At 40.6% G+C, this 23,739-nt stretch overlaps 1 protein-coding gene across 1 annotated transcript in view; it reads right to left on the bottom strand.

The window, feature by feature from the left end:
• The window catches only part of NALF1 (NALCN channel auxiliary factor 1), a 488,181-nt gene extending 466,284 nt beyond the window's left edge, over positions 1-21,897 (bottom strand). Inside the window, exon 1 of the mRNA XM_074167360.1 lies at positions 21,079-21,897. Coding sequence (XP_074023461.1) covers positions 21,079-21,897 — 819 coding nt within the window. The remainder of the gene's footprint in view (positions 1-21,078) is intronic.
• Between the last annotated feature and the right edge of the window lie 1,842 nt (positions 21,898-23,739).

Below are 23,739 nucleotides of genomic sequence, written 5' to 3'. Positions count from 1 at the left end.
ATTAGAGATTTTCTATCAAAATACTTTGAGAATTAGTAGTAGTAGTAGCCATACTAAAAAGAGTTCACAGCAAAATCTAACTGGAAATTTGGATATATGGAGGGAAAAAAAAAAAACAAAACAAACAAACAAACAAAAACAAACAACAACAAAACAAAACAAACCAAAACAAAACAAAATAATTATTGAAGACAGAGCAACTTACCGCTAAATAATTCTCATCCAAAACCCATCGACTTCCACTTGATGCTATTGCTACTGCTTCAGTATGTTCAAGTGACTTTGAATATCTTCAAGCTGTGGAAGGCACTGAACGTACACCGGCAAATTCCCTACGTCTTAGCTGAGTTCTCCAGCTATCAGTCAATTATACAAATGGTGAAGAATGGCATTCCCCAGTTTGTTTTTTTTTGGCAGGAAGGGTTTTTTTACAAAGTGCTGTTTGTTAGGTGCAGAAACCATGCATATTACAGTGGTTTTAAAAAGCAGCACCTCAGAAAATGAGGTATGTGCGTGCATAGATGTTGCAACACATCCAGGAAGGAAAGGACTTGGAAAAAAGGTTACTTGGAAACAGTATCTCAGTAAAAAATTCCAGGATTCTCTTTTGTCCTGGATTACTCATCAGAATGTAAATTCACCCTGTTATTCCTTTTCAGCCTATGACCGTGTTGCATGACCCATCACACATAGCCCCACTTCTGCACCCTTTCTTAGAGAAAAACTTGTTACTCTCCCTTCCAAGTAACACAGAGTTTAAAAAAAAATAAAAACAGACTTCTACCCAATCAGACCTTTGAACAAGGAATATCCTGGTTACTTTTGGGACTGCTACATGTAAGCTATTTGTGGATTTGTCAGTGTCCCGGGCACAGAACACTTATGGTCTTCAAGATGCATAAACGGTGACAAGCACATCTTAATAGGGAAGTGGGATGGCTAAATGGGAATATATGGAGTAAATAGGTATAAAATATATGGCTCTTGCAAAACTGCAAGATGATTAGCCTTTCAAGAAGTTAAAGGAGAAACTGGACAAGATAAGAATATAGAAGAGAAAGCAAATTACTTTTTACATCTTTTTTTTTTTTTTTTTTGTCTTAGAGAACACTGAGGAGATACCAGCCTTTTCAAGCAAAGATAAGGAGCTTTTGACAATTCATATATGATAAGAGGAACAGCTGGAACAAATCAATAAAAAAGAGATCAATGTATTCCAAGAGTGGGATACTGTTTACTCAAGGGTCCCAAAGTAATTTAAGACCAATCAAAAAAAAATCCACAATTATCAGTCTCACATTGAAACCAGCATGTATACTGAACCATGCAGGAGAGCCGGTCATCTTCATGTAACTACTGAGAGAAACCGAGGAAGAATTCAAATAGGTCCACACACATAGTACTGCAGTAATAAGTACACTAACTGAGGTACCAATTAAAAATAAAAGTGTTAAATATTTGGATTAAAGTTAGAAGCCTTAATGCCTCACACATCTCCCTAATCTATTAGAATTCTTTGGCATATTAATAAATAGCAGATAAGAGAGAACTGGTTAATACATTTTTTCTGGACTTTCAAAGAGCCCTTGAGAATGCTTCCACAAAAGGCTGTTAGAGAAACTAAGTAATCACGGGCCAAGAAGTAAAGCATTGTCATTGATTAGAAACCAACTACAAAAAGCAGAATACAAAAGCAGAATACATTTATTAATGGTCACTGCTCCATGTGGCTAAAGGTTAACAGCAGGGTGCCCCAGGTTCTTCACTAGGAGTGTTTAATCTATTTATTAATCATCTGGAAATGGGACTAGCAATAAGATGGAAATGTTTACATGTGACACAACAAGTCTTAGATTAATCAAGGCCAAAGCAGGCCAAGGAGCTTTTGGGTCGCTTAAGAGAGCTCAGTGAAAGGGGAAACAATGGCAGATGGAATCCAGCGCTGCCAAGTCTAATAGATGCACACTGGAAAGAACCATATGAAACACTTCGTCTAGAATTAAAAACTCAGTATGACCACTGATGTGGAGGAAAAGCCTCTTGATATGCACAGATCAGTGAAAACACTCCTCTGGGACCAACCACGATCTCAAATAAAGACATTGTCAAGAAAAAGAGGAAAAGGAAAGAGTACTGATACAGTGATCATGAAGGCTAAGATTTTTTTATCTAGGGGAGAAGCCTAACATCTCTAAAGGAAGAGACTAAAAAGAAATAATGAATAAGTAAAAGTAAATCATGAATAAAGTAAATTATATAACTACTTATCTCTCTTCATAGGACAAATGAAGAATTCAGCAAACCTGAAAACTACATATTTAAAACAGACAAATATTTTTGATTTTTCATTTAAACTAAACAGATGGAACTCCATGTCTGACAATACCAAGCCCAAAGGTAACACCGTTTTAATGAAGGACTTTGATTTTTCTGTGGATTTATACATGAAAGTTCTTCACAGTGAAGTGCTCTGTTCTATAAAGCAGGCTGGAATCAAACCAATGCAAACAATAAATGAAAAGTCAAGCCACCTCTGTGGTTACCCTCTACTGTTTCACGGGCACACAGCTTATTTTCATCCCAACTTCTATACACCATAAACTACACTTTTCAGTTGCAAGTCTGCTGTCATGGATACCCATCTTTCATTTCCCCTTTCAGAAAACTATCCTGAGTACAGCATATTACTATATCAAAGACCCACAGTCAAACGTATCAGGAGAGGTTAGTTTAGTAGACAGCTTGAGGAAGGGAGAAGAGAAAAAGCTAGCTAGTGGTGAACAATAAAGGGAAAATAATGGCTATGTCCTAAAAGATATTTTAAATTGTCATCTTTGTCAATGGTTGGCATGAATTGGAAATATGTTTAGCACAACCCTGGCTGCCTCATAGCAAAGCGTCCTTTAGAGTCTTATTGTAGGTAAATAGTAACATGTGAAAAACTCTCTGAGAAATTGCTAATAGCAAAAGGTTAATGCATGAGGACTTGTTACATGAGTTCTTTTTGCCAAGAATCATAGGTAAAAGCCTACACTGTAATGTGTCGCAGCTGCAGAGAAACTCTTGTATTACAGCAGATGTACAGATGTTCTTCTCGTTTGTGTGCACAATACACAAACAAAATCCTTCTCTGTCATGCAAGAAACTGCACTTAGTGCCTTTGTCAGTCAGTAGCCATTAATACAGCCCAAAACCTGTATCTGCAAGGGGCATATAAGCAGCAAATCCTTCCACTAGTATTTCAATATATTCAAAATTCTATTTTTTCTGGGTTTGATTACTAGTTTGGTTATACCACTTTAATATAATTCACAAAAATATAATCCTGTCCTTCTACCCTAGTCCCTACTTTCATCCAACAATTTACCACTAGATATCAGAAAATAAATCCTATAGCTACGAAAAAGTCCAGTAAGAACTATAAGAACAGAAATCTTATTGTAATTATTACAAAGAACCAACAGAACTAATGCATGAAACATAGCAAGAACCAAACTTTGATGAAAATTTGATGGGTTTGCCACACATTTAGAGAAACTTAGAATTTTAAATACCATTCTAAGTGTCTTTGAAAATGAAATTTATCTCTAACAATAAGATACCCCTTCAAGCATTAAATTATACTAATAGAAAAGTATATGGAAAAGAGTTAGCTTGAATCATAAGCATGATAAATTGACTACTGCCTAATATGAGTTAAGAAGAAACTTTGCAACACAGCAAATGATTTTCTGTCTGATGTAGCATTCATTTTAGTCCCAAGCTTATTCCCAGAGATAGGACATGACACCAAACAGATCACTGAGCAGTGCAGTATGTCAGTTCCTATATTCTGCTTACCAAAAATAGACTCTCTTTGGTTTTCTGATTCTTCAGTATCAGCTCCTTCAGGCTTCAGGATAAAGCAATGTAAGTATAATCTGAGATACATCCAACTGAAGCCTTATACAAATATTTTGTCTAGCTACTCTTATGATGACCTAAGTCAAACATCTGCAGTTTTGGCTGCCTGCCACTCTGACTGCTTTTCCCGCTGGCAGGACAATGTCCTGCCTCTGCTCGTTGGTCTCACTTGCAGTTCCTGGTCAGCTCAGTAGCATCTGGTGGTGAATCAGTGCTGATCACCCCCTGATGTTTCAGTCAATCACACACACTGATAGTATTTCAGCAAATGATTTCTTTATCCATTTTTGCTAGGCCAGTAAATCACTCTTCTTGTCTCTTTTTAGTCCCACTGGGGTTTTGAGTTGGGAAAAGGGTAAGAAAGCTTCCTGGTGGTTACCAAAGGCTAAAAACATTAAGCCCCATGGATCTTCAGGAACATTGTTTCTATTGGAACCCGGTCGACCATGACCTCTAGAACTAATTTTCTTACTTAAAAGCAACTCAATACATGGCATGAATTTTCAGGGTTCAAAAGCAATAATCACCTGTAATTACTTGCAGTATTGCAATAAAAATGCTTAAATAACAAATATCAGAAAGGCAGTAGTTCCCCATACAAACAACAAATATTCTATCAGCAAGGCAACGTTCTTCTAGTGTTATATTTTCCACAGAACTACACAGTACATTTTTTAATCTTTCGAAGAAAAAAGCTTTACTCTGTGAAGAAAAATAGTATCCATCTATAGCATAGATACAGATTTTTCTTCAATCCTGAAAAAGCTAAAGAAAATGAAGTCTTCACAGGTATACAGAAAATGGAATAACTAAAAAAGAAAATAAGTTACTTAGCCTTTCCTGTGTATCTGGTTGTCAGTTCAGTGGTTACCCAAAATCCAGACTGAACACTGCCCCGTAATATTTTCTTCTTCTAGTAGGAAACAATAAAATAAGTTAGAAGATAAGGAGGGCAGTATTTTATGAAGGAAGGTCAGACTTGCTCCTTTCCTGCCAATTTCCCTCCCTCCCCACACAAATGTTTCATTTTCAGGGTTGCTTAGATATTTCTACATCTGAAGCTAAAAACTCCAGAATTGCCATAAAGAAGCCCTGAAAGGTTTGTTCAGCCTTAGGTCCAGGCCCTGGAAAGGTGCTGTGAATTCCACAGTGAGGGCAGAGCCAGCCCGGAGCCCAAAATGCAGCAGAGGCTTCAGTGGTTCTGCTGCACAGAGCCTTGGCAGCTGCAGGGAAGGCAAAGAGCAAAAATCTGCACCATGCAGTGCATCACCTCCATAGGCATGCCAGCAGAAGATGGAGGGAAAAAAAACTACAAAAAAAAAACTACAAAAAAAAAAAAAAAAAAAAAAAAAAAAGAAAGAATAATAGATGGTCACCAGTACCATGATTATACAGAGCCAGGTGCACTGAATCATTTCAGAGTTTCGGCTCAGGGCCCTGAGCTGCAGTCCTGAAGAAATTTCTGAGATACTTTGGGAATTATCTCTAGGGGAGGGCTGAATTTCAGCCTCTTTAGCTACGCCTATGTGAATATTAAAAAGGAGCATGGCTCTGTAGAAACCCTCCATAGACTGAAACAGTGCTGAGAGCCTGGCATCCACATTATATATGTTTCATAGTTTTTTCCTTCCCAGAAGGAAGAAAAAGGCCTAGTTATAGGACTAACTAAAATCTAAGCCTGAATTGTAGGACTAACCCTAATCCTATAATCGTGTTCATTAATGGGGTGGCCAACACAGCACAACATTTGCTGACATCAGATGGAATTCACCTTTCTCAAAGGAGGAAGAGAGTCTTTGCTCACAAGCTGGCAGGGCTCATTGATAGAGCTTTAAACCTGGCACAAAAGGGCAGGGGGACAATATCAGGCTTGCTCATGACAAGCAGTGGGAAGGGACACCAAGGTTAGAGGGACGGGGTGCTAGAGGGAGGGGGCCCGCAGCTTGTTGCTCTGAGACATGCTGGCTACACTGAAGCACAATTGAAGTCTTCCAGAGAGGAACGAGGGATCCTGAGGCAATAGGAATCAAGAGAGAAATGCCAGTGAAACACCCCAAAGGAATTAAGGGGTGTTCCTCTAAGAAGTTTGACACAGCTGACAGCCCAGTTGAAGTGCCTCTACACCAATTCACGCAGCATGGGCAACAAACAGGAGTTGGAAGCCACCATGCTGCTAGAATGCTATGACCTAGTTGCCGTTACAGAAAGGATGAATCTCATGACTGGAGTGCGGCTATCAATGGCTACAAGCTGTTCAGAAGGGACAGGCAAGGAAAGAAGGGCAGAGGCGTTGCCCTCTACATCAAGAAATGAATAGAGTGCGAAGAGCTGTCTCTGAAGAACAGCCACAAGCAAGTTGAAAGCTTATGGGTAAGAATTAGAGACTGAGGCAACAAAGGGAACCTTGTGTTTGGTGTCTACTACAGGCCGCCTGATCAAGGGGACCCCATTGACAAAGCCTTCTTATTCCAGCTACAGGAGGCTTCGCGCTTGCAGGCTCTTGTCCTGCTGAGGGACTTCAACCGCCCTGACATCTGCTGGAAAACAGCATGGCAAGCTGTAGGCAATCCAGGAGACTCGTGGAGTGCATTGGGGATAACTTCTTAAGCCAGGTAATAGACAGCCCTACGAGAAGAGATATGATACTGGACCTGATGGTCACCAACTCAAGTGAGGAAACTGGTGACATCAAGATTGGAGGCAGCCTGGGCTGCAGTGATCATGCACTGGTGGAGTTCACAGTCCTGAGGGATATAAGTCAGGCGAGGATAAAAGTCAGTAAAGTCAGGACCCTGAATTTTAGGAAAACAGAATTCCATCTCTTCAAGAAGTTAGTCAATAGGACCCCCTGGGAAACTGTCCTAAGGGACAAGGGAGCAGAACAGAGCTGTCAGATCTTTAAGGATGTTTTCCATAGAGCGCCAGAGTTCTCGATCTTCAGGTGTAAGAAAGCAGGAAAGGAGTCGAGATCTACTGGTCAAACTAAAGGGCAAGAAGGAAATGCACAGGCAGGAACAGGTACCCTGGGAAGAGTGCCCAGTTGTGTAGAGATGGGGGCAGGAAGCTCAAGGTGCAGCTGGAGCAAAGAATAATAATAAGGACTTCTACAGGTATGTCAGCCAGGAAAGGAAGGTCAAGAAAGAGAACTGTATCCTGGGCTTCATCAAAAGAAGCATGGCCAGCAGGCCACGGAAGGTGATTCTGCCCCTCTGCTCTGCTCTCGTGAGACCCCACCTGGAGTACTGTGTCTAGCTCTGGAGCCCTCAGCTCAGGAAAGACATGGACCTGATGGAGTGAGTCCACAGGAGGGCCGCAAAAAATGATCAGAGGGATGGAACACCTTTCCTATGAGGAAAGGCTGAGAGAGTTGGGGTTGTTCAGCCTGGAGAAGAGAACGCTCCGCGGAGACCTCATAGTAGCCTTCCAGTACCTAGAGGGAGTCTATAAGAAAGATGGGGACAACCTGTTTAGCAGGGCCTGTTGTGATAGGACAAGGGGTAATGGTTTTAAACTAAAAAAAGGAAAGGAGGGTAGATTTAGACTAGATATAAAAAAGAATTTTTTACAATGAGAGTGGTGAAACACTGGCACAGAGAGGTGGTAGATGTCCCATCCCCGGAAATGTTGAAGGTCAGGTTGGACAGGGCTCTGAGCAACTTGATCTAGTTGAAGATGTCCCTGCTCATTGCAGGTGGGTTGGACTAGATGACCTTTAAAGGTCCCTTCCAACCCAAACTATTCTATGATTCTACAGGCTGCGTGTCTTTTAGTGCCTGCAACTCATCAGATGCACTCCTGGGGCACTTCTTCCCCTGTACTTTCAGCAGAAAGCAATCCAGTTTGTGTGCTCCCAGATTGCTTCGTGACATGAATCAAGATGCAGTAAGAGTGGGAGAGGGAGCGAGTAGGAGGTTTGTTTTAAAAGCACACCCCTGACCTGAACTAAAATACTGATGGAGACACAGCCTCAGGGCAGCTGCCTGTACACAGTTCAAGCCCTTGAGATTTGTGAACCGCGTGCCCAACTGTGTACGGGCTCTGTAAGAAATAAATAGTTGGGTTTTAACTCTCTTAAGACTCAAAGTGAAGAAGAGAATTTGAAGCAGGATCAGCCCTTTAAGGAACGTAATAGGTGCACCTTGTTGCGCACTGTGTGTTATGGGGCCCCTGCATTGCTGAATTACTGTAATATTTGACTTCCCCAATAGTACCATTACTTGCAGGAAAAAAAAACCAAACCAAGACAAAACAAAACACTTTCAGCCTTTTTGCTTCTCTTTCAAACATATAACGAAATTATTTTAAATATCTCTTTTTTGATATATACTTTAATTTCCATTTCCCATTCTGTACACAGGACCCCAAATTTAGAGCAACCCCTAAAAAGCTTATTGATGTTCACAGGTCTCTTATTCCTCCCTGTGAGCCTGCTGATTTTCCCTGCCAGTCATGATTTTTGGTAAAATTCTGAGATGTAAATATTTCCTGCAAGTTGCAAAACATATCATCTCCTCCTCTTGCAGATCTAAACAACTATAAAAGGAGAAAAGATCTCTTCCACCCCAAATACCAGCTCTTTTCAAATCAGGCCTACATTAAAACTATGAGAAAAAAAAAAAAAAAACCTATAAATATTTACATTCATACCAATATTTAAAGAGGAATTTTTCTCCAGTGATGGAAAAAAACAGCTGTAAGCATACAGGAAACTGCAAAAAAGGTTTAAATAAACAGAAGTAACTGAAATTCATGCTTCTATTGCACAAGCTAACATAATTCTGCCCTTTACAATATTCAAAAAAAAAAACCCAACCAAAACCTCAGATGATCCAACAGTAACAAAAATCTGATTTTGCAGATAATCACAGCAATCAAAAGATCCAAAGATCCTGGTCTTAAAAAAACCCACATAAACAAATAAAGAAACTTATTATCTAATGTGCAAATAAACAAGCAGAAACAAAAATAATCTAAAATATTCCAAGTAAACAAATAGAACATTTGAGATAACTTCTTCTATAATCTATTAATATTATGCAGCAGAGATACATTGAGTTTTAGGTGATTTTGTTCCCACCAGTAATCCAAACTTCAGTCCAAACACACAGAGGGTCTCCACAAAGGAGTTGCAAAGACCAGTGTAAAACAAGTTTAGTGGGCATCCTGGCTGTGACATTGGCAATTGGTGCTTGTGTATTCCACATATACTGTTGGGCATTCTGAACTCTTGATTAAAGGAAGAAAATACTCCAAGTAATTTACATTTCCAGATCAATGAGAAAATAAACACATCAGTGACTGCAAAAAAAGGAAAAGACCATTTAGAAACAATTGTTACATTTTTCTTTACTTCCTAAGCTACTTCTTAATTTTAAAGAAGCCAGGACATTTCAAGGATTTCCATAGGACTCTACTTCAGGATCATCCCGGCCTCTCCAAAATTCTTGATCCTACTTCAGTAATTTCCTTGTTGCACCTCTTGTAAGGCATATACATACATATATATCACACATATATGTGTGTGTATAATACCTGTAATTTTTATTTAAGATGAGTCATTGTTAAAATTACTACCTTTTTTGTGAGTGTTGAAATGTACCACAGAGCAAAACTTCCATTACCTGATCAATTCTTCAATTTATGCTTAAATTCTAACTGTATTTATACTTGAGTAAATACAGAGTGTCTTTATAGCAATCAAATCAACTTCTCTGGATTTAAACTAACAATACTACTGATCAGCATCTCTCCCTTTAAACCTAGTGGATGACCTACAATCTGGGCTGGAAAAGGCAAATTAATTCTGCTTTGCTGTGTTCAAGGTTTTCCCCTCCTGGATAGCTGAACAAGTTAAGCTCATAATATTTTTCTACAGTGTGTCTGAAAAATCAATAGAATAAGAGAATGGGATCAAGACCAAGTACAACAAAGGAGAAAAAAACATTAATCTGACAACAATAACAAATTAGTAACATCAGTCAAAGACAAGGAAATGCGCATTTAAAGCACTCTGCATATTGCTTTTCGTAACAAGGTTTGTAAAGCAAATCAGTCTGTGTCAAATCTGTCCCTTTGATTTCATATATTTGAGTTCTAAAGTATATCATGTGCCTCCTTCCGCTCTCCCAGCAGTATTACATTTAAGTAAAGCCATTGATTTCAATGGAGTTAGTCCTGGTTTATGTCATTATAAATTCCTAACTAAATAAAATTGGTCTATATTTACAAATGAAAATAAAACAATATTTTAAATTCACATCTGTCATATAAAGATTGGCTCACAGTGCACGTACCCAGTTCACATCCCAGGAATCAATCTCAGCTGCTAAATTTTGAAAAGCTAATGATTTAATTTTGTTAATATAGTGAGGTTGCAAAAAACATATATTTATAAGATTCAGATTTAACATTTATAAGATTTAAATAGAGACAAAAAACCATAATGTACTTCTAACTGAATTGGGATATAAAACAGCAAGCCTCATTTCCTGAACTCCAGTGATACACTGTATCTTGTTAGCTAAGCTTGGTTTATAATAGGGGTCATTACCCCAAGGATTGTTATATCAGAAAGCATAGAAGAAAAAAAAAATAAAATAACTCTGCTTTTAAGATAATTTGGCTAATATTTCAAATGTACCTTGTTCAGAAACTCCTACTTCACAATACTCATACAAGTTCTGGCAGGTTCTGAGTAGAAACATTTACAGGAAGACTTTTAACTCCCCAGCAGAATGGGACTAGAAATGAACACCTCTCATCTCTGAATGCATGAAGAATTTTAAAAGTCATCCCACGGGATCTTGGCTATGTTTTTGTTTTGCTTCTTTTTCTAAGTGCAGAACCTCAAGCCAGTAGAATCTAATCCCCATATATCCTCAGCCCTGGCCCTGCTCCAGCTGTGTAGCTGAGGAGGCAGAACCTCCACGTTCCAGGCAGCACATGCTGGGGCATCCCATATTTCTTCCCTTCTATAAAAACTTTCTTATTCTCAAAACTGTCCAGTCTCACTTTAAAGCACTATACCATAATATTAACAGCTTGAACATAGTCTGAAAGGAAAAATATGAAAGGATGTTCTTGTACTTACAGGGATATAAAACGTGTATTATTCCAAAATAGATGCATTTGGAATACTTAATAATAAAAAGCTCAGTGAATTAGGCTCTGATGACATGGATCTTTCTCCACTGATTACACTATGTGCCTGACTTTACATGGCTGGAATCAGTACAGACACATCCCACTGGAAAACCACCTGAAACTTGCTTAAGGAATTGACTAACAAGAAGTATTATGGTAATATTTCTCTTGAAAATTTCCAGAGGTTTTAGTCTTTACCAAAGCATAGATTGTGGATTATTTTTAGCTTGTTTTAATAAAAAAAAGACTATGAGTGACATACATGATTCTATTTTTATCATTTTGAAACTTAAAGTTTTCTAATATTTTTAAAAGAATTAAAGTGAGATATGCTATACTAGGTTTCACCATGATATGATCTTCTTTTAAAAATCAGTTGTAAATCTTTGAATACACAAGCATTTTTACTTGCAACTGTGAATAAATGAAATGTTCTTATTAACCTAAAGCTCTTCTATACAGAAACCCAGTTTCAACAAGTATCATATGTGAAGATAATATTAAAGAGTACTCATGGCAAATTTGCATGTAATATTTTAAGTACATTTTTTAAAAATATATACTTGTATTGTTTATCCCACAAGAAAAATAGCCTAAAAAAATAAATTTTATTGTATATTTGCTATTTAGGTTCTTCTTCTAGAAGCTGGGCTTTATTTTAAAGAACATCTGGTTTTTGTAAGTACATTTTTTTTAAATATATACTTGTATTATTTATCCCACAATACAACTAGCCTAAAAAATAAATTTTATTGCATATTTGCTATCTTTTGTTGTCTTTCTACAAGCTGGGCTTTATTTTAAAGAGTGTCTATTTTTCAATCCAGTGTGCATGTACACAAATACAAAAATTTGTCTCAGCAGAGATCATTTTAGTACCTTGGAAAATGTAACTGTAGCTCTAACAACAATAAAGGTACCCCTCTAAATGATGAAGTCATACTAATAAATATTTTTTTTCTTGAATTGTGAGCACAATAAATCAACTATCACCTAATATGAGTTAAGAATAAACTTTCCATACTAGCAAAAGATTTTTCTGCCTGTTGTACTGATGCTCATGAAGAATACGTGTACATAAATAAATGTTTATATTTAGTTGTCTATTACTACACAAAGAAATCTGCAAGATATATATTTAACTATTAATATATATTTTAAAGCATTTAAGGGTTGCTCAAAGTCTTAGCAAACTAACCAATGTAGAGCAACAATCAGCAAACCATCAATCAACAAACTCTGGAAACTCTCTTATTCTCCTAAAAGAATGAATAAAATAAGAAAAAAACACTTTTCCTAAATATCGCAGACAATTCATCTTTCCTTCTTCCCTTTAATAAAGAATGTCCTCTGGTTCTAGATTGCTAATATCTTTAAAATGTAATAAAGATGCTGTATTGTGATGTTTTACAGAGATGAACTGTGTTGACAAGCCCAAGATACCATTTACATAAGCATTCAGGTAAATTGAAGGCAATGTCTAATCTAACATGCAGAGGATTAGCAAGTATTAAACATGCATTTTAAAAGCATTCTAGAGATCATATTTGCTCCGTGGAAAATATCTCCTGAAAACTACAATATATTGCACATTCCACAATACAAAAATAACATAACTACATTTTTTTTTTCTTTTTCAGATTTTATAATGGATAAACTTGAAAGTATAATTCCTTGACTAAGGAACTTGCCTAAATTGTAACATAAAAAAACAAAAACAAAAACAAAAACAAAAACAAACAAAAAAAAAACAACAACAACAACAAAAAAAAACAAAAACAAAAACAATCCAAACAAACAAACAAAAACAAACCATAACAATGCCCCTGTCTTATCCCAAAAGTGAAAATTTGGACTTTTTTTAAATTTGCAATCTCTCAGGTACAGTTTCTCCCTAATTTCACTGAAATCATTTAAAACATCCATAATGACTGCCAAACTGCTGCAGAATTTCTAAAAGCCTGGACCGAAACATTGTTTGTTGATAACTTCAACAAAGTTCAGATCATCTTTGCTACTCTTTTTAATCAGCGAGTTGTCTTCTCATGATGAAATCTCTGAATGATGACTCAACATCAGTCTATATGAAAGGTGAACATTACCATCTGGATCTCCAAGACACTTCAAAAGACCAAGATATTCATATTGAACTCCTGGAAGTTTATCAATTCAGCATTTATCACTACCATTCATCCCAACAGTTTGTTTGCATTTGACCAGTGCTTGAAAGGCTCCTACTAGGTTCACCCGTAAAGGTCTTAGGACACTCTAATTTCAAACACATCTTTCAAGACATGTCCATCAGGTATTTTTCCACTTTGTCCATCAAAGACAAGAGGTGAAGGGTGGGACAATATCAAGTGTTGATCAACTTCACTTCAAAGACACTTACATCATGCCCTGTTCTCTTTGTCATAGATTGGGAGCTTGTTGGCTATAGCTCTTCAAATTGCATGTTCTAAAGGAGCGACCTACATCTTTCATATACCTGCCCTGTTTGCAGAAAAAGTCAGATCACAAATCCCCCAAAAATTTGGTCTTTATTTTTTTTAACATATCTTCAAATTAATAAAATCTCTCTACGAGCCAGAGCTTTTCCTTAGTGTCTCACTAAATTTGTATTTGTCTAACTGATTGATGCTGTAAAGTAAACCAAACTATCACACGCTCTCACTCAGCGATGTTTGCTCTACAGTTCTGACAAGAGAAAAGTACAGTGAAAAATACATAGAAAAGTACAGTATGGTTATCTTAGTAAAGTGGCATAAACGTCTAAGAATATGTGCCTCTTGAGTGAGAGAGATTGGGGAGGCTTGGGAGTTCCCTCTCCTTTGGTCTAAGGGAAGAAAATGAAACCCAATGTAATATATGGGAATTCTAACACACATTGACATTTCTACCCCAAAAAAAACCCTACCTTCCTTGCAAAGAGAGAAGGGAGAATAAGAGAAATAATCTGTAGCAGATTTATCTGTAAAAATTGCTGTTAAGAAGGTGACCTACAATTGTTATTGCATGTTTTTTCAGTAAAAATAATAGAAATAACAATTGGAGAAGTAATATTTAGAAGCTCTTGGCCTCCCCTCTCTCAAAAAAGTGATAAAAATATAATTATGTCATACAAGGTCCTTTCCTATCCTCATCCCGAAGAAGAAGATTGCATAGCTCACACATTCTTCAGCAGCAGAATATAGTTATCAAAGAAGTGAGAGGCTTGTGATTTCACTAGTATGGCATGGGACAGCACAAGTAGCAGGATTTTACAAACTTTCTCCCAGTTAAATTCTGCATATGAACACAATTTCATCCAAACTTACGTTTTATACCAAAAATCACTTTGTTAGGATATATCTAATATGACTTCAGAGGTCCACAGTAGAGGCATTTGTATCTGAGATGAAACAACAGTATGTGCTCTTTAAATACAATGAACAGAAAATAGGTACTTTAGGGCATAATCCATATGACCTATTTTAGATGTGGGCTTTTTGTGAACTGACTCAGACTCTAGAATTACCCATGTATCTCCATTCACTACAAAGAGAGTCTGATTTTTTATTTTTGATGTGGATATCCATACTGGACATCTACTTTTTTTTTTTTTTTTTTTGTCAGATGAAGTATTTATTTTTTCTGTCTTCTGGAGTGTTACTCATAGATTCATAGATTGGTCCAGGCCGGAAGGGACCTCCAAAGGTCATCTAGTCCGACCTCCCCGCAGTCAGCAGGGACACCCCCAACTAGAAGGGGTTGCCCAGGGCCTCGTCGAGCTTCACCTTGAATATCTCAAGGTGTGAGCGATGATATTCACACCTTGAGATATCACATTATGAGTGATACTTATCAAAAAGTAATATTTAAGAAATCGGCTTATAAGTTACATTTTCCCTTTTAGGCAATTCACAGCTCTAAATACATTATGGACAATACAAGACTGAAGTGATAAATTACTAAGTATAGACCAAATGATTTTTAGGCAGGATAAGTAATAGAACTATAATTTGCATTTTGATTACTTTTCCTAGAAGAACATGAAATGAAGGAGCAAGACTCTTGCATTCTCTGCAAGGTGCATGTGAAGTGTACTGTTTGATGCAAGGAGAACCAGTGAACAAAGTAAAGTTGAGGGCAGACCCATGAAATCATGAAGTGTTAGATGGTGGCTGCTGAACTAGGGTGGAATCCACTTCAGCTAGTCATCTATAGTCCTTTTTTTCCTAAGTCAGGAAAGAAGTACCCATCAACACTGTCAATGGGATGAATATCTGGGTGATCGACTAGACGCAAACTTTTAAAAAAGTTAGGTCGAGTGAACTCACTTCTGGAAAGAGCATACTGGGAAATTTGCTCTTTTAGGAAAGATCTGATCCTGATCCAACAAAACATTTAAGCAATTGAATGACTATAAGCATGTGTGTAGTCTTCCCTGAGTGAAGTGCCATTCATCTAGCTCCAAACGGGAGACTGAAACAGACTGCTGAATCAGGATTTCAGACCAAAATACAAAGTTCATTAGTAGATAGTCAGTGTTGCTCCTTATATTAATATACCAGTGCACTATTACGAGAATAGAGATACTAAATTCATCCACATACTTATCTTAAAGAAGTTTTGAAATATAATGCAACTTCTACTTTTTTTAAATTAACTGAACAAATAACATGTGCAAGCATCAATTTATAAAATCACATTAGTTCCACAGCATTTTAAACAAAACTTTTAAAAACATGTACATTTAAGTATCATGGCTTTTTTTAGTATAGCATATCATTCATTTTAAAAAGAGCTTTAACAAAAATATTTAAATTTCAACACATTGTGAGAAGGCAGCAGCTCAGTAATTAATGGTTTTTGTTTCCCATTTGTATTAGACATTGACCATCAGTGCAGATTTCTGCAGGTTTAATTTGTAAGAGTTTCTTCTGATTAGCTTAGGTATCACTCTTGCATATAATATAAATACTGTGTGATTAAGATGTGCAATTGAAATGTCTAACTTTGCGGCAGATGCTGGTCTATGTGACCTTTTGTAACAGAAGGGTTCTTTTATCACTTGAGCTTTTGGTTTCGTATTTCTCATCTGCTCTTTTCTGCCAGCTTAACTGAGAGTTTAAATCAAACCCTAATTAAACTACATATGCTGTTTAGGAAAAAGTTCTTGGAAAAGTCATGATTCATATAAGCTTTGATATTTCCAGATAAATGAGAACAAATGTGATTTTAATTGTTTTAAATAGCTTTCAGTCATCCTCTTACTCAAATAAAAGTAGTTGAACACAGCTCTGTGATCAAAAAAAAAAAAAAAAAAATTATCTAGTAACAGAAGCACCAGCTCTATACTGCTATCAACTACACCATCTCTATTTAATGTTGAAAACCTTTATTGATATGCATGTTTTTCAACTAAGTAGTATTATTACTCAGCTATTTTCTTACATATTTATGATACCAATACCATAAATCTCAAATCAGAAGTTATTAAATAATATTTAATTCCTGTGGAAAAAAAAGAAAAAAGAAAAAAGAAAAAAAAAAAATTTTGTGTGTACATGTTGAGCACCTAGGATGTCAGCTGAAGTTTGCTTTTTAGTAATGTTGATATAAAAAGGTGGTATAAATTTATTTTGAATTATTTTGTTATTTTAATTATAATGCACTTACCTGAATTGCATATTTCGATATTTTAACTATCACTAAAGAAGGCCCCATTTTAAACACTTTCAACTTTCACAGGGTTAAAGAAACCTGTGTCAAAAAATGATAACTGATGTTTTGTTCAAACATTAATAAATATTTCTGTCAAGAAAACCTTGGCCTCTGATACTTGTCACAAAGACATAGGTTCTATCTCTCAGAAAAAAAAAAAAATTAAAAGCCTTTACATTTATATGTCCTACTTAGTTATTTGACCCAGTTCCTAATCAGAAGTAGCCAGAATTTTCTTTTATTCCACAGAGCGATTGCCTGCTGTCTTAAGAATAAGAAATTGAGTATTTCCCCTGATACAAAGCTGACAAGTCATTATAAGGAACTGTGTCTTCCAACGTCAAGCCAATATAGTTCTCTGTTAATTGTTTGAATACAGTCCTGTGTCACATTGCATATAAAAATGATATTCTGGAAATCAAGAAACTTTAGATATTGCCAAGAACAATTTCTGTAAATACAACCACTACTTTATAATGTGTAAAAGCAAAATTTCGTAAATATTTTTTTTTTTTAAATCTAAATTAAATTTAAAGCAGAAAAACCAGAAATGTAGATCCAGATTCTTGGTTACTCGGTTACTTTAGGGATTCAGCGAAGTTACAGCAATTTATTTGTCACCTTGTTGTAATACATTCAAGTATTTTTCTTACTTATATTTATTGTTTAGCCATTACTGATATATGACTATCAAGACAAGAAAACAATATATAAAGATATCAGACTTTGAGGTTATTTTTTAAGAAAGAAGTTGAAGATGGATTTAGTGAGACTACACCAATATCCAGAACATCTAAACAACATGCAAAGTCTACTGACATCCTAAAAATATAAAATGCATATGCATGTCCATTCATACAATCAAAAATGAAGTGATTTTTTCAAATGTTCTAAAATTCAAAATTCTCATCATTTTCTATGAAACGTTGAAAAATCCCAATACAACTCAACAAGAAGTTTAATAACCTTAGTAACAGGATGGCATTCTTTTCAAAAAAATGAGTGAGTATCCTTAACTATTAAAACCGAAACCAAAACTCCCTACATGGAATAGCTAAATGTGGAGTGATAGCCCAAACAACTCATGACTTCAAATCTCTGCAATGCAAAGCAATTTATTTAAAACATTCTTCAGAGACCAGGAGATATATAGTGGAACACAGAATATTTTGAAAGTAAAGTTCATTTTCTTCCAGTTTCAGATAAAGGAATGAAAATGCAAAGTCTAAAGTTGAGAGTTATACATCAAAACTATTTTGATATGTACTATTTGTTATAACCAACAGTACTTTCTGTGAGGTATAACTTGCCAGACTGAGAAACCCCTGTGATTTTTGCTCTTTACTGTGAGAACTGTCTGTGTCGGGGGGTGGGAGTGGGGGGGCGGGAGGGGGGTGAGGGTGGAGGAGCAGATGGGTGAGGGCTGTGGGGAGAGCTTGAGAAGGGGGAAGTAATACTCAATTACAAGTTTTAGGCTGATTGTTGTTCAGCGTAAATTTTATTGATTTTGCCCTCAGTTATAATTGGTCAACTGGATGAAAAACTCTCTTTTTCTGCAAATGAAGCAGCCCTCCCAGAATACTAAAGATGTCTTAAATAGAAATAGACCATTTAACAAGCCTTTCATTGTATTAAGCCAGGCCTTACGTACATGATTATTGAGTAAAGTCAGTACTTCTATCATTTTGTTTAAAAGAAAAGAAAAAGCAGCTCACCACATAAACCAATCAAACAGTGTGTACCTAAAATGCATAGTTAAGATGCCAAGCTATTTTCTATTCTGATTCTTAAACTAAGAATTGTCTAGATGTTCAACAATCAAAAAATTAATATTTACTTACACAAAAAAAAAAACCTGCTTCCTGATTGAGTTTTGTAAATGAAATATGTATAAAGCACCAGAAAGCCCAGCAAAATATCGCAATTGTCAAAAAGTATTCACCGTGTGTTTCTAGTTTCACCGGTACATACTTCAGGGTGGACCACGTACAAGCACATCAACCACACGCGGCTACCGGACGGCTGGACCTGCTCGTCGCTTGGCTCCCTCAGCCACCAGGACGAACCAAAAAGCTGCGGAGGGACCCGGAGGTACCGGCCCAGGGCGCGGGTCGGGGCGAGCGGCTCCTGCCCAGCCGGGCCGCGGGCTGCGGGCGCTGTGGTGCAGCACCCTGGACAGCGCCCGGCGCCCCGCCCGGCCCCGCAGGGAGAGAGAAAACAGCCTTGGCTTGGGTTTGCTGTTTGGGTTTCTTTTTTTCTCTTCCCTGCTGAAATAGCCTTCATTTTTAACACAGACTGGTTGGCCTAATTCTCAAAACATCAAACAGTACCGTCCGGCACTACAAACTGGAGAACTGTAGGTCATTGGCACTGCGTTTGTCTAGTTCATTTACACGTTTCGTGCGACCATTTTACTGTCAACCACTTTCCCCCCATCATTAGAAAAGTATTACTCTTTATTCAGTCTCCAAAGGGGAAATTGTTATGCAGTGTACATTTGCTGTTCTGTTCATTTTCAACACCTTTTACGCCATGATATACTGTAAAGCAACTGCACACTTTGTGGTAAAGTTTGTTCAAACTAAACTGTGATACAAAAAGAACCACTTTAAGCAAGTAGATGTTGATCGTTTGGCAGCACAGAGCAGCAAGTCAGTTTCTAGTAAAAGAGTTACTGAAAAGGCAAAGATGTCCTTACAGCAGCAGACACATTTATATTTGATACACTTTTTACTTATCCAATTTATGCTTTTTACTTAGCCAATCCACTCTGGAAATAAAATGTGTTTACATTATCAGTAACTGAGTACACAATATACATACAATGAGTGCGTACACACACAGTTTGTAACCCAGAAACAGTGGAGTAAAAATTACTGATAAGACTACTTTACTTTTGTCAAGTTTAGCCAGAAAAAATAAATACAGCAACTTTCCTACTTTATCCAATTAGATAACAGGATATTTCAGCTTCTGGAGGGACTGGATTGATTTTTGAGGCAAAGATATGTGCAGATTGCACTAACTTATTGGTGAATGGGATTCTTTAGGCATGGACTGCTACCATTAAATGATTTCAGAAGGCCCTGCTGAAGTTACAAAGCACAGAGGTACTGCTAGGCCTTCTGCTCAGAGCAGTGATTTGTACGCACTGTTGTGTGGTAAAGCAGGATTTGGTTCAGACTGGTTAATGTATTGCTACAGTAGTGGAGATAATTCAGTTCAGGGCAGAAACCGTTCACCTGGCCCAGCTCTTGACAAATACTCAAACAAAGCGGGGAAAAAAGCATGCAGTTAGTTATTTTAAGCGCCAAGGACAACACTTTTTTCTGCCCTTTCCTGTCTTGAGACCTAGGCCAACTAATCTTGTGCAAAAGTAGAGAGAAGCCAACAACTACACACAGCCGAAGTGGGACCTTTTCTTCTAACAAAGGAAATTAAAATCCTCTGGATCTTTCTGAGCGGTCACCGGCGGCACCACAGAAAACCACCGCGGCTTATTGAAGTGCTGTCACCATCACTTCCCAACCAAGGGCCACCGCGGTGCCCACTGACATCCACTCTCGTCCTCCAGCTCTTCCAAGCTCCACAAATTTTGGCAGAGCGCCTGGAGACACAGTCCCGCTCCACGCTCCCGAGGCGGCCGGGAACCTCCCCGCTCCTCCGCCCCGCGCACTGCCGCCGCCGCTGCCCGCCACCCCCGGGGCCAAGCGCCCGACGGAACCCATCCGGTGCGCGCCCCCGGTCCCCGCGGGGGGGGCGAGACGCCCGTCCTCTGGACACCGCGGCCGCTGCCACCCCGGCCCCGGCCCCGGCCCCTGCCCCGGTCCCGCCGTGCCTTCCGTGGGTTTGGCCAACGGCCGGCAGGCTCCGGCCCCCGCCGGCCCCGGAGGGTCCGCAGGTAGGGCAGCGCCGTCGGGCGGCCCCGGCTGCCGTCCCGGTCCCCGCTCATTGGCATGCAGCCCCTGTCTCTGCCTGCCGCCAAGCCGCATCCCAGCCCGCTGGAAGCCGGCAGCCGAGCCGGAGCCAATCGCATATTCATGAGGAGGGGAAAATCCAGAGCTGCACTCCCAGAGGAGCGAGGATCACTTAATTTTTCTTTGCATTTTTTTTTTAATCCAACCTTCCCCCTCTCTCTGCCTGCCTTTTAGCAACGCGCTAACAGGGGATCCCCGCCGCAGCTCCGACTGCACCCTAAAAACCACGGCCGCCGGCGCCAGGAGCAGAGACCGAAGCAGCCAAAACAGGGACCACGGCAGGCACAACAGACGAGGGAGGCACGCCAGCCCGCCAGCCAGGGACAGGAAACACAGCAGGGGCTCCTACCTTACAATCCTCAGGACACGATTTCACCGAGTACTCATCCGACTGTAAATATTTCTGGAGCATAACCTCAAACTCTTCGTATTTCTCCTGAGCGTGCTGGTCGTAGCGCTGGTAAGCCTGGACGCACTGGCTGCAGGAGCCTCCCCCCCTCAGCACCACATCCAGACTGCAGTTCAAAGTGTCCGGATTGGACAACCCGGCGAACAACTCCCAAAGTGTGTAGGAATTACAAAAGGAAAGGTAAAAATCCGTCAGGTCCCAGTCGGGCGCGGGGCTCTGCCCCGCGCCCCGCGGCCGCCCCGGCCCCCCCCGCCGCCGGCACACCGCCTCCGCGTCCCCCACGCTGAAGCACTGCCCGGACGAGGAGCTCGGGGGAGGGCACGTCTCCAGGGGCCTGGCGGTGGAGTTCCCCAGGAAAGCAGCCTTGCCGTGCTGGGGCTCGGTGCCGTTGGTGCGGCTGCCGCGGCTGCCACCGCCGCTGCTGCCGGGGGAGGGCGGAAGGGAGGGCGAGGGGGGGGCGAGGAGCCGGGGCGCGGGGGGCGCCGGCTCCCCCATGCCCGCCAGCAGCTCCGGCTCCGCGGGCTCCGGCTTCTCGGGCGGCGGCTGCTCCTTCTCTCCGGTCCCCGTGAATTTGGCCTCGGCGCAGAACCACAAGTGATCAGAGAGCAGGACTGTGAAAAACAAGAGCGATGCCAGGGACAGTCGCCATTTCTGAGCCCTCTCTGAATCCGTGAAGGGTTTCTCGTTCTCCCGGGGTGCGAACCAGATTTTTAAGCCGTCATCATACTGCCGACTGCACATCCAAGCACCCCTGGTCATATTTTGGGAACGCACAGCCCTTGCCGACTCCACCGTGAGGGCTCCTTTGCCAGTGTCACCACAATATGCATTGACTTAAAAGATTGGGGGGATTTTCTTGCCTGCCTTCCCTTCTCTCGCTCGCTCGTTCGCTCCGTCTTCCACTCTCGCCCTCTCTCTCTTTCTCCCTCTTCTTTCTTTCTTTCTTTCTTCTTTTTCTTCCTCTGAGATACTGTTCGGTTTCGCCGGTGGCTCTGCTTTGGTCTCACCACACGAAGCAGCCCCAGTCCATCCAACGCGGAGTGCCGTGGAGAAGATAAGAGCAATAACGCAGAGAGAGGAGGAGGGAGAGGAGATGGTGGTAGTAGTGGTGATAGTTGGTGGTGGCGGGGCTGCGCGGCTGGTCCTTTCCCCTCTCACCCAGGCATGGTCAGATCGCAGCTCCCCATCTCCCTCCTGAGAAAAGCCCGCTGCCCCCGGACAGCTGCATGCCGCGTCCCCCGCTGCCGACAGACGGCTCCGGGAGGGCTCCTCACCTCCTCTTCCTCCCTGCCGCCGCCGTTGCTCCTCTTCCTCAGCCCCGAGCCGCGGCACAGATGCCTGCACCGCTGTCTCCGTCTCCTCTTTCTCCTCTCCCCCCCTCCGCTCTAACTGGAGAGACGCTGCTGCAGGGCTCCCGGAGCGCTGCCGAGGATGCTGAAGAGGAGGAGGAGGAAGAGGAAGAGGAGGAGGAGGCTGCCGGGGCCGCCGCCGCTGCTGGTGACAATGGGCTGCGGCTGCCGCCGCTGCTGCCGCCGGGCGCGGTGTCCCCGGGCGCACGGGGCGGAACTGCCTGGCTGGGGGCCCCCGATGGGCACAGGCATCTTGGGCCCCTGGGCTAAGTTGCCGCCATCTTCGTCCTGGAGAAACACTTTTTTGGGGGGAGCTCTGCCTTTTGCGTCATCTCCTCCCGCGCCGAGATCTCTCTATCCTGGCGCATTGGCAGCAGCAGCAACTCTGCCTCCTCCTGCCTGAGGAGGAGGAGGAGGTGGGAGAGGCACTGGGGACCACATGGCCCTTCCAAAGGGCCTCCTCGGTGCAACTCTTTCCACTTGTCTCACTGAAGGGACTGCTCGTTACCACCCTCCGTCCCTCTCTCATTCAGGGTCTCCTTCCCTTCGTGGCCCTGAAACACCATGTCCACGCAGGATGGTGGCTGGAGAGGTCTGTCGCTCTGTCTGTCCTTGTCATAGCAAATCACAAATGGCATAGGAAACTCCAGGGCTAGATCCTGGCAGGTTTTGGCCCCACAGTAAAATACCTGAGCACAGCTGCCTGTCCTTCAGTCAGCGAGCTGGAAAGCAAAATGCCCATAAACCCCAAACTGTTCCCCCAAGAGAAGTTTTGCAAAACCCTGGTCCAGCACAGGAGCTGGGTAAGGGCTACCAGTCGTTGTGTTTCATCTTTTAGATGTCACTGCCTGGAGAGAGAGACAGAGAGAGCAGGCTTAACCCTCCCACTAGGGTGATGAATCGCTGATGATCTCCACTGAGACCCACAGCAGAGATCCCACCACCAGCAGGGCCCAACCAGCAGGGTCTCTTGCTTAAACAAACATACTGTTTGGTCACTCCTAGGTTACGTTCATCTTGCTTGCTGACACACCTTAACATAACAGCAACAGAAAAACTTGCACCCTGCAGAAGATGAGAGAAGGTGCCAGCTAGACGTTGAACATTATCAGATGAAAACCTGGAGATACAAGTTCTTCCTCTCGAGATATCACGCATGCTATCTGGCCATAGCATAGCCAAGACATATATTTTAATTTCTCCATTGGATTGGGAAAAGGTTTAGAGGCCATACATTTCCTTGTTCCAGAGG

Source organism: Numenius arquata, chromosome 1, assembly GCF_964106895.1.
Source record: "Numenius arquata chromosome 1, bNumArq3.hap1.1, whole genome shotgun sequence".
NCBI classification, from domain to species: Eukaryota; Metazoa; Chordata; class Aves; order Charadriiformes; family Scolopacidae; genus Numenius; species Numenius arquata.
The sequence above is the reverse complement of the archived record's forward strand: the minus strand, read 5'-3'. Positions and strand labels throughout refer to the sequence as shown.